General features: G+C 33.2%; 1 protein-coding gene across 1 annotated transcript; it reads right to left on the bottom strand.

The window, feature by feature from the left end:
• Nucleotides 1-455: 455 nt before the first annotated feature.
• LOC114368375 (F-box/LRR-repeat protein At3g26922-like) lies at nucleotides 456-5,171 on the bottom strand. The gene is made up of 3 exons (XM_028325680.1): nucleotides 5,058-5,171; nucleotides 780-1,721; nucleotides 456-629 (listed from the first exon to the last, which is right to left on the bottom strand). The coding sequence occupies exons 1-3, from the start codon at nucleotides 5,169-5,171 to the stop codon at nucleotides 456-458; spliced, it is 1,230 nt and encodes a 409-aa protein (XP_028181481.1).
• Nucleotides 5,172-12,601: the final 7,430 nt, after the last annotated feature.

Raw genomic sequence — 12,601 nt, 5'->3', positions numbered from 1 at the left:
TTCATGTGTAGAATAATTATAAAACAAAGTAAGGTGTCACTGATCCTGTCCTTTTCTATCCGGCTATCGCTGTCACTCAACATCATTCTCTTCAACTTCAACTTGCGCAATGTTCCTTTCTCTTTAAACACACGAAATCTGTGAAATGTGCAGAAATATTTTCATAAATTTACTGCTTACAAGGGCGTAAAATGGACTGAGTCATTGATTGCAATAAAACAGAAGAGATAAGAGAAAAAATGTTACTATTTGATCATGTCATTATTTGATCCCATATTCTCTGCCAATAATGTTCTTTTACTGCCACTGTATTGTTTCTGCATCAAAAGCATAAGAAATTTTTAGGTTTCTTGTCAGAAGAGAGCATCAGAAAGAAAAGGAAACATAAAACTAAAGATAGAATAATTTGTAAAATATTTACCTGAATGATTGAGAATGGAATAGGAATATAACTTTCATCCCTTTGTGACAACAACTCTGGTCAGTGGAGAGTATTGAAGTAAATACTGCACCATCCTGTTTACAGCTTCATTGGATATCATACTTGTATCCACCATTATCACTTTCAACGACTCTAATCTAGCAAAGCAAGGAGGTTGAGTTTCCACTAAATTAGGATTTGATAGAGCCTACACAAATTAGAATGGATTTGGATACATATTATAATACATATTTAGAAACATAAGAATAAACAGGCAAAGTTTTTTACATAAGAATGCAAACAACTTAGAAACATTATGAAAATAACAAAATTGAGAAAATATGAAAACATATCTTACAGGTAAAATAGACTCAATGGTAGACACAGAGAGTGTCAATTTCTTTGTATTGGCAAAGTGTTGCAGCCATCTCAGGAGGGCTGGAGATTTACCGCGAATATTTACTTCTTCAAGAAACAAATGATTGCACGTCGAGGATATATGGTGACCACCATGACCAATGATAGTTAGAAAATTAAGGTTTGGAGTAGAAAGCACAATTTTGTAAGGTTTTTTATAGGGATGATACAGGTTCAGGTTCAGACTGGAAATATTAGAATTAGATATACAGAGCACTTTTGCATCATCATACAGACAACAATTTTTAAGGACCAAAGTATTCAACAAGTTATAAGTTGAAAAGGGCTCAGCACAATCATTGTCACTTGCAGTAAAACAGACATTCTTGAGATGCAAGCTTTTTAATGCAGGTAACCGCAGAGATTTAGGAAATTTAAAAAAAGGGCGATAATAATTTTCATGGAAAAGCCGAAGAAATGACAAAGATGAACATAAAACTTTGAAAGCAGGAAATTCAACTTCTAACATAGATAATGCTATATGGATTGTCAACTGCTGGGTATTGTGCAATTCAACATATTTCATGACCCTTTTCAGGAAGGACTGAGAGGAGCGGTGGAGACGAATATCAAGGTTAAGTAGAGAAATTGAGTGATCTCGGGTAGACAAAATCTGAGACACAAATTTCTTAAAATAGGAAATCCTTCTGAAGTACGAGTAATCAAAAGAGAGGTTAGTGAGACTTTTCCAAAGGTCCTTCCATCGTTTAGACAACACACAAGTCTGAACACCAGATTTTGTGTCCATAAATTCTATTATGTGAAGCAGAACACTGTCAGGCAACTCACTAATTCTGTCACTTTTGTCTTTCCCTATTCTTTTACTTCTCCTTTGTCTCTTTTCCACCAACTTGCCCTCTGCTTCTCTTCCTTCTACTGATTCCTGCCCAGAAGAGCATTAGACAAATACTTCAGTGTTTTTTTTAGATCATAGAGTTACACATACTCTTTCCCAGAAAAGAAAAAATAATTGCTCGTAATAGAAAACCTTAACTGATAATCCTAAACAACAAAAAAAAAAAATACAGATATCAACTACTGAAAGGATAGAAATACTTTGGCGTAACAACAAAAAAAAAAATAGTTCAATGAAGGAAGATTACGAAAAAATACCATTGTGGCTTGGGGATTCAGCTGATTCTCAAAGACAAGAACTCAGTGACAGTGACAACGTAGAGCACGATGGGTTCAGGATGAATGTTGTTTTTGGATTAGAATATGTTAGTACTTAGTACCACATAATATATGCAAAAAGATGAATGATAAAAGTAACGTACAGAATTAGACGCTACCTAAATAAGGAAACTTGGCAAGAAGACGAAGACAAAGAAAATAACAGAAAGATTAGCGTATCTCCATTATCACTAAGATTCTCTCCCTCCATATATATCTTCTCATAGAAGATGAGGTAATCTTATGTACGTAATATTTCATCAAATAAGAGATAACGCCCCAAAGTATACAAAGGCCGGGTAACCCCATGACGTCAGTTACTCTTTTTTTTAATTATTTTTTTTTTATAAATATTCACAATTATTTTCACACACATTTAAAAATTTAAAAAACATTAAATTTATATATTAACTCATGTGCGTGACGACACGATATTATTCCTTAGATTTTGAACCCTGCCGCTATCACTTGTTGATTATATATTTCTTATTCATAATTTAATAATATCACTCATGTTTACTTTTATTTCTCATATAATTATATTTGAAAAATTATCACATATGTTTATTTATAAAAAATATATATATTTAATTGAAGATATTTTTTACTAACTACTAGAATTAAGATGCATAAATAAAATTATGAAATTGTGTAAATTTAATTTTGATATAATACATATTTAAAAAATCATACTATTATTAGTTATATAATGTCATATAAATGAAATATTTGATGTTTTAAATTATTTTTTAATTATTATATATCTTATTTTATTTAATATTGTGTGTGGATATACATATTTACTTTTTATGTTTGAGTTTGTTAGTAACTTACACTATTGGTGTATTTCAAGATAATATATAATTAGTTTACTAAGTCATTCATACAAAAAATAAGTGTACATATTAGTAAATCCCCCCCCCCCACCCCACACACACATTCAACTATTTCTTATGATGATAAATTTAGGGTAATATAGTAATTTAATGTTTATATTCTTAAAAGTTATTTATTTCTCTCCCCCACTCATTCTCTCTTAAAGAGAGCAAACTTATAATCTTCTTCTGATGTGAATCAGACTAGGAAATAATCTTCTTCTAAATCGAGGGTTTGCACTTGACTTGTTTTTGCCTAGAGTTTTTGAAGTCTCGCAAATAGAAATTTCAGACCCACTTTCTTACCCCAAGAGTTTCACAATGAGTAAAAACTATCATGGTCGACACCACCTCTCCTAGACCTCAGCTAGTATCGGGATTGACGGACAAGGGTTGAAGGGAACTTCATCTTCTTCTTTTCACTCTCTAAGTCCAAGTAGGGGCACATGTCGCCCTTCATATATAGGGATTGCAAATGTCCATCATAGTTGGAGTGCACTAACAATCAACACCAAAATATTTAGGACAAAAATACTCCTCACATCTTTTGGTTTTGTTAATTTATTATAAGGGTATATTACTCCTATTTTTTCTCATGCCATATTTATATAATAATTTAATGCCCTGACACAATATTTAATATACAGGGAATTCATACTGATAATTTAATATTTCATTAAAAAAACAAATCATTTCTCTCTTGTATCACAACTTAATATTATTCTTATTTAACTCATTAATACCCATTTTACTTCATGATCGTATATATCTGAGACTATGGGTGGACTCTTTTGCACAATCAGTGTCTCCAAGGAGGTAGAGGTGGAGGTGTTGAAATATAAACTTGATTTGGGCCTAAATTAATTATTTGGTTCCTTGGACTTAGTTATTTTGGGCTTAAGTAATTATGAGTCATGTTTCTAGAAAATTCTTGTAGTGTTTGGAGTGTCTAGATATTTCTTATGGTTGTAATATTCTCTAGAATACTCTTTGGATCTCTAGAGTTGAGAACTCTCTAGAATTAGTGTGTCTAGAGTTCTCCTTAGAGTAGTATAAATAGAGATGTAATCCTACACATTTGTATCAAACAAAAATACAAAGTTCTCTCCTCCATAAAGAATTTTCCTTCCTATCAAGTTTCTATTCAAAGTCTCCAATATTCCTAAACACTTTTCCTAAACATAAAAAGCCTTATTTCCAACAAAGGGGTATTAGAGCTTCAAGATCCTCAAAAGATGGCGAATGGAGGTTTTCCTTTCCAAATGCCGATGCTCACAAAGAACAACTATGATAATTGGAGTATCAAGATATGTGGGATATCGTAGAGAATGGCTTCGAGGAGCAAGATGAAGCCTCGCTAAGCCAAGGTGTAAAGGAGACGTTGAAGGAGTCAAGAAAGAGAGACAAGAAAGCTCTCTTTCTCATTTATCAATCGGTGGATGAAGATACATTTGAGAAGATATCCAACGCAACGACGGCCAAAGAAGCATGAGATAAGCTTCAAACTTGCAACAAAGGAGTTGAGCAGGTAAAAAAGATTCGTCTTCAAACTCTTAGAGAGACTCTCTACTTGGATTTTTTATTAGGAATGAAGCTCCTACCCTTATTTATACTACTCCACCTCCACAATGAATGGTGGAGATTACTTGTATCCTAGGGTGGAGACTAATTCTCTAGAATGCTCCACACATTCTAGGAGTCTCTACACTCTTCTACTCTCTTCCATACTTTTTCATAAGGTTCCAGAAGGTTCCACACATCTCTAGAATATTTCAGAGATTTCCACATTCTTCCACAAGCTTCTAGAGAGTTCTACACTACTCTAGAGTTCTCCAGGATGTTCTAGAAAATTCTACACTTTTCCAGAAAGCTCCAAAATTTTCTAGAACCTCTCCAATTAAGGAGGGATCCCAACAAATCTCCCCCTCCCGACTTAATTGGGGGGTAGTAGCAAACCGGCACCTTGGATACCTTATGTCAATGTGCTTTGGTCATCATGCAAGGATTGCTTCTCTTCTTACATGGCTCTTCTCCACTCCACCAATTCATAGGTGTTATTCTCATGCAAGGATTTCATCTCTTCTTGCATGGCTATTCTCCACTCCACCAATTCATAGGTGTTATTCTCATGCAAGGATTGCATATCTTCTTGCATGGATCTTCTCCACCACCAATTCATAAGTGTTATTCTCATGCAAGGATTTCATCTCTTCTTGCATGGCTATTCTCCACTCCACCAATTCATAGGTGTTATTCTCATGCAAGGATTGCATCTCTTCTTGCATGGCTCTTCTCCATTCTTCAATTTTGTAAACACATCCTTGAACATGTCTCCATCATGAGCGACATTATCCTCTATCTTGAACTGCACGAGCTAATGACGGCTCCGGATGATAAAAGTGTTTGGAAGCATTGCCTATACCCATGTTCCAGACGAAAAGAGGACAAAGCTCGATGATAAAAGTGAGAAGTACGTGTTTGTGGGTTACGACTCCAGATCCAAGGGGTACAAGCTCTATAATCCAAATAGTAGAAAGATCATCATAAGTCGTGGCGTGAAGTTCGACGAAGAAGATTGTTGGGATTGGAGTGTTCAAGAAGATAAGTATGATTTTCTTCCTTATTTTGAAGAAGATGATGAAACTGAACAACCAATCATAGAGGAACATATTACACCACCTGCCTCACCGACACCAAGGCTGGATGAAACAAGTTCAAGTGAGAGGACACCGCGACTAAGGAGCATTGAAGAGATTTATGAGGTAACCACAAACCTAAACGACATTAACCTTTTTTGTCTTTTTGGTGATTGTGAGCCTCTAAGCTATCAAGAAGCGGCGGAAAACATAAAGTGGAAAGACGCCATGGACGAAGAAATCAAGTCAATCACGAAGAATGATACGTGGGAACTTACTACACTTCCACGAGGACACAAAGCAATCGGAGTAAGATGGGTGTACAAGGCAAAGAAGAATGCTAAAGGAGATGTGGAGAGATACAAAGCAAGATTGGTGGCTAAAGGCTATAGTCAAAGACAAGGAATTGACTATGATGAGGTATTTGCTCCTGTTGCTCGTCTTGAAACTATTAGACTGATCATTTCTTTGGCAGCCCAAAATAAATGGAAGATCTATCAAATGGATGTGAAGTCAGCCTTCTTGAATGGTTTTCTCGAAGAAGAAGTATATATTGAGCAACCACTGGGCTATGAAGTAAAAGGGCAAGAAGAAAAAGTCTTGAAGTTGAAGAAGGCGTTGTACGGTCTCAAGCAAGCACCGAGAGCTTGGAATGTTCGAATCGACAAGTACTTTCAAGACAAGAACTTCATCAAGTGTCCATATGAGCATGCACTCTATATCAAAGCGCAAAGTGGAGATATTTTGATTGTGTGTTTGTATGTAGATGACTTGATCTTTACAGGGAACAATCCAAGCATGTTCGAAGAGTTCAAGAAAGATATGTCAAATGAATTTGAGATGACGGATATGGGGCTCATGGCATATTATCTCGGCATCAAAGTAAAACAAGAAGACAAAGGATTTTTCATCACCCAAGAAGGCTATGCCAAAGAAGTCCTTAAGAAGTTCAAGATGGATGACGCCAATCCATTTGGCACCCTGATGGAATGTGGCAGCAAGTTGAGCAAGCATGAAAAAGGAGAGAATGTGGATCCAACTCTTTACAAAAGTTTGGTTGGAAGTTTACGTTACTTGACATGTACAAGGCCGGATATTCTCTATGCTGTAGGAGTAGTAAGTCGCTACATGGAAGCTCCAACCACAACTCACTTCAAGGCGGCAAAGAGAATCCTTCGATACATCAAAGGTACAACAAACTTTGGCTTGCACTATTACTCTTCTGACAATTATGACATTGTTGGCTATAGTGATAGCGATTGGAGTGGATACTTGGATGATAGAAAGAGCACTACTGGTTTTGTGTTCTTTATGGGAGATACTGCTTTCACTTGGATGTCAAAGAAGCAACCAATAGTCACACTATCAACTTGTGAAGCCGAGTATGTCGCTGCCACATCATGCGTTTGTCATGCAATTTGGCTAAGGAACTTGTTGAAAGAGTTAAAAATTCCACAAGAAAAACCTATGGAAATATGTGTTGACAATAAATCAGCACTCACTTTGGCAAAGAATCTAGTCTTTCATGAAAGAAGTAAGCACATCGACACCCGTTACCACTTCATAAGAGAATGCATTGAGAAGAAGGAGGTAAAGTTGAAGTATGTGATGTCTCAAGATCAAGCTGCCGACATTTTCACAAAGCCACTCAAGTTGGAAACTTTCGTGAAGCTAAGGAGTATGCTTGGAGTCACATATCAAGTTTAAGGGGGGATGTTGAAATATAAACTTGATTTGGGTCTAAATTAATTATTTGGTTCCTTGGACTTAGTTATTTTGGGCTTAAGTAATTATGGGTCATGTTTCTAGAAAATTCTTGTAGTGTTTGGAGTGTCTAGATATTTCTTATGGTTGTAATATTCTCTAGAATACTCTTTGGATCTCTAGAGTTGAGAACTCTCTAGAATTAGTGTGTCTAGAGTTCTCCTTAGAGTAGTATAAATAGAGATGTAATCCTACACATTTGTATCAAGTAAAAATACAAAGTTCTCTCCTCCATAAAGAATTTTCCTTCCTATCAAGTTTCTATTCAAAGTCTCCAATATTCCTAAACATTTTTCCTAAACATAAAAAACCTTATTTCCAACAGGAGGTCCCACTGAGGTCCCACGGAATCAGGATCTTGACATAGAGACTACACAATTAGAATGAACTAGAGGCATTAATTAATTAATGCAAACATTAAAATGAAACACCTTAATTACGATCAATATATAAGGAAAAGCAATATTGGCCTAGTAACTTACACGTATTATAATATCAACAGAAAGAGAAGAGATTGTCAACTTTTTTACATTAAAGAACACTTGCAACCAACTTATGATAATAGAATAAGGAGTAAACCGAAGACAACCAGCGTCAATATTCACCTCTTCAAGAAATGAAAGATTGCACAAAGAGGAAAGTTGGTGATAATTGAAACTGATGGCAACGACAGAACTAAGGTTAGGAGTAGAAAGCACAATTTTGTAAGCATCTTCTTCCCATGTAAAATCCAGATTCAACCTAGAAAGGTTAGAATTATATATACAGAGGACCCTAGCATCACCATGCAAAGAACAAGAATTAAGAACCAAAGTATTCAACGAGTTACAGTTTGAAAATGGTTCAGCACAGTCGTTATCAGTTGAAGTAAAACATATAAAATCAAGATGCAAGGTTTCTAATGCTGGTAATTGTAGAGTTTTAGGAAGTTTCAAAGTAGGGTCTAAATAACTTCCGGAAAGCCGAAGAAATTTCAAAGATAGACAAGCAGAAGCTAATGAGTGAAACTCAAAGTAAGAAATTAATCTATTACTGAAATCATTGGTTTCCAAAATTAAATCGATTGTCAAGTGCTGGACATTGTGCAACACAGCATATTCCATGACCAAATCGAGGAGTTTGACCTCAGACAAACACAAGAGAAAGACATCAAGGTTAAGTAGGGAAACAAAACTATGGCGGCTTAACATTAACCAGGACACAAAATTTTCAAAATTGGGTTTGATATCACTTCTAAAATGCGTGGAATTGAAAGCGAGAGTAGTGAGACGTTTGCAAAGATCCTTCCACGGTTTAGACAAGACACAAGTTTGAACAGCGTCTTTTGTGTTCATAAATTCCAATATATGGAGCAAAACGCTGATAGGTAACTCACTGATCCTGTCCCTATCATCTTCTCCTTCTATTACAGATGCCTGACAAAGATAACGTTAGACAAATGCAAAAATAATAAATAAAGAAACATAATTAATTGTAACGGAAAACCTTAAGTGACAGTTCCAAAAATATAAAAAATAAAAACAAAAAAAAACTTTTTGAATATTCCGTTTACATTGCAATATATATAAACAATTGGAAAACTAGATATACTTTGTGTATCAACAAAAAGAATAATCAAAGGGAGTTATAAGAAAACTACCATCGTGACTAGAGGATTCAGCTAGCTGATTCTCAATACCACCAAGGACTCAGTGGCAAGGTATAGCGGAAGTGGAATTATGTTTTTGAAATACAATATGTGGAGCACTAAATAGTCCAGAGTGAGTTAAGTGCATTTAGTTATTACTACTATTTCCGAGTGTTATCATAGTAGAACCCAAAGGACATTTTGGAGTTTAGACTGACTCGAGAGTTCTCCTGAGATGAAGTAGAAAAAGGAAAAGGAAAAGGCTTTATTAGTACTATTTCTTTTATTTTATAATTGTCACTTATGTATAATTTTTATTTAAAATTGAGTGTCTTGAAAAAAATAGAAATTAACTAGCATTAATTTTAGCTCATACTATATAGATTTATGAGAAGCTTCCATATTTTATTACTAATATTTTAAAGAAATTAAAGCAAAAACATATTAATTATATATAAAATTAAGATTATAACTTTAAAATTTAGATAAAAGCTTTGTCTCTTTTTCATCTTCACCACCAAAATCCCATCTTTTTCTTTTTTTCTTATATTGTTGCCTGACCACAAAAACATTAATTAGTCAACTACTTCACAATTTTATTTTACGTAAATAAAAATAATTACTTCAAATAAAAATTAAAAACCCTAACTGATGATCCAAAACAAAAAAACCTTTCCGATATCCCGTTTTCAATCCAATATCAGTACCATCAGTAAGTAAAAAGCTAAGTATTCTTTGAATAGCAACAAATTACAAAACAAATAATAAAGGGAAAAAGTTACGAGGAAAATACCATCACGTAAGTATTCTTTGAGTAGTAATTTGTGGAGCACTAAAACGTCAGAGTGAATTACATGCATTTATTATTACAATTTGCGAGCATCATAGTAGAGGGAGAAAATAAAGTGAAAGCCTTTTATAGTTTTATTAATATTTTTTATATTTTTTTAAGAGAATGAACATTTTTTATTATAAATTCTTGTTTTATATTTTGTTCTGCAGAATTTTGAAAAAAATCCCAAATTAATTATGTTAGCTTAAAAAAACGATTATAAATTATATTATTGCTAAAAAACGATTATAAATTATGTTTAGGGTTTATTAAAGTTTAATTTTGCTGTAAATTAATAATAATAATAATAATAATAATAATAATAATAATAAAGGAATGCATACTATCTATAAATAAATAAATATAGATGAAAAGCCATCAAATATTAAAGGGACAAATACGTATGAAGCAAAATGCTTACATACAATATTATTTTCCTTCCGGAAAGCTTATGAATCATATTGTTGGCATTGGGATAACGTCTCTATCTCCATAAGAATTGAATAAATTACTAAAATATTATATGGGATTATGTAGTCCCCAACCAATCTTTGTGGTAGTAGTATGTTATTATTTTCATTTGTAAATTAAGAAATATGCTAATATATAAGGATTTATCGGAACTGCAGTATATAATTTCAGATCATGTCATATACTTGGAAAAATTATTTACAGCCATCAAAACCTATCACATAAAGATATTGAAGATAAATCAAGGCAGCGCTGCAGAGGAATCATTTAAATATATAAAAAAAAACATTTTAAGATTTTTTTGTTAATTCGTAGTATATTATTTATGATTTATATTATTGACAGTATTTTAAGCATAACATATATTTTTAATGATAAATTTTAAATTTATATTAATTGCACATGAAAAAATACATATATTAATATACTTAACTGACAATATAATGACATATTAACAACTTCAAAACCATCTATTTATTATGTTTTACCTATATTTATGTTAGGTTCAAGTTGTGTTTTATTATGCTTTGTTAAAAGGAGTTTTATGTAAGTAGTTGTTTTTTTACATCGAAATACAATTAAAAATTAAATTTATTTTAAAAATTGTTCATATTTAGTCTTTTTTGAAAAGATATTTAAAGTATATGTAACTTCATTGCATTTTCACATCTAAGTCTACTTTTGGGTTTAGAAATATCATTTAAAAATAAGGTACAAGGCCAAAAATTAAAAAAAAAACTCATAAGTTACACAACAACAATCTCTTGTTTTGGTACGGTGACGCAGCCATAAAGCTTCCTCAAAAATTGAGTTAATATTACAAACACGTTCGGGATGTTCAATCTCAAATCATAAAATTGCCTTGGGAACAAAGGCAACAAATACAAGTGGCTTTTGTTGGACAGAAAATGAAAATATGAGCACAAAGAACAAGGAAGGGGAAGAAGTTGCAATCAGGCACGAACGCAGTAATAAGACGATGGGGTTAGTTTCTTGAGTCAAAGTGTTTATCTTGAATGTTATGAATATATTGTGTTTTCCCTAACATTCAAAATACATCAGGAATATAGAGAGAGAAAAAATAAGGGAAAACTTATAGCTTTCATTAAGTTGAACAGAACAATATCAGGTGTCAGATCGATTCATAGCCATCATTTCTATCAGTGTTACTCTGCTTCATTCTCCTCAACTTTAACTCCTTTTTTTTCAGCAAAAGAAAATATTAAAAGTGGGTACAAGGGTACCTCAAACCCATATATATATACATAGTATCTTGCCATCCAACTATTGGCATTTACATAACAATCTGCCATAAAGTAGCCATGTATCTACTAGCAAAAAAATTTCTGACAGCAAAGCTTAAAACTTCAATTTCCTCAATGTTCCTTTTCCTCCGGACATTCCTAATCAGTGAAAATTACAGAGATAAATAAAAACCTTTAAAAATAAACAGTATAAATAAAACACTCACAACTTAGCAACCTATTTGGCAGTAAGAGAGAAAAGGAAAACACAAAATGAAGGGAAAAAAAAACACTGAATAATTTGTATACTATATCTACCTATATAATTAAGCATGGAACAGGGATATAGTTTTCAGCGCTTTATGACAACAACAACCCTGTTTGGAGGAGAGTTGTGGAGTAAGGACTTCAACATCCTGTTTACTTCACCATCAGATATATTTGTCCATGAATTTATCATCACTATTACTGACTCCAATCTCACAAAGAAAGGAGGTAGAGGTCGGGCTACCACTGAATTAGGATCTCATTTGGAAGAAAGTTAATTGATGACAACTGAAATGCACAACATTGAGAGAACTAAGATTTGGAGTAGAAAGCACCGACAAATATTTGTTAGAAACGTAACCTTAAGCATATCAATCAAAATTCCAACTCTAAACCTCTTTATTAAAAAAATATAAACAGTAATCATTTGAAAGAAAGTTAAGAAAATTGATAGTGACTCGGTCAATAATTGTTAGACATAATTGCTCTACCAATAGAACCTGCAAGATCAAAACAAAGACAGAAAACACAACAAAGCAACAAAAATAAAGACAGAAAACACAACAAAGCAACAAGTAAAGATCTACACCATGAGTTTACGTGGTTCAACAATGTGTCTACATTCACCAGAAATGACAGCTCATCATCATCACATTGATCATGAAACATTACAAGTTCAATGCAAGTAACAACTAGTTTGATCTTTCTTGATTTCTCTTAGCAAAACCTCCCTCAATCTCCTAGCTCTCTTTTTGTTAAACTCTCTCTTTGTTTCTTTTTCACTGAAAAACAACTTAATGAATAACATGATCAAATATATATATATACTCTAGTTGCTAGCTCTAAAAACAAATGTTATATTTTGATGCCAAGA

This window comes from Glycine soja, chromosome 9, assembly GCF_004193775.1.
Source record: "Glycine soja cultivar W05 chromosome 9, ASM419377v2, whole genome shotgun sequence".
Lineage (NCBI taxonomy): Eukaryota > Viridiplantae > Streptophyta > Magnoliopsida > Fabales > Fabaceae > Glycine > Glycine soja.
Note: the sequence above shows the minus strand (reverse complement) of the source record. Positions and strands in the feature narration are given on the sequence as shown.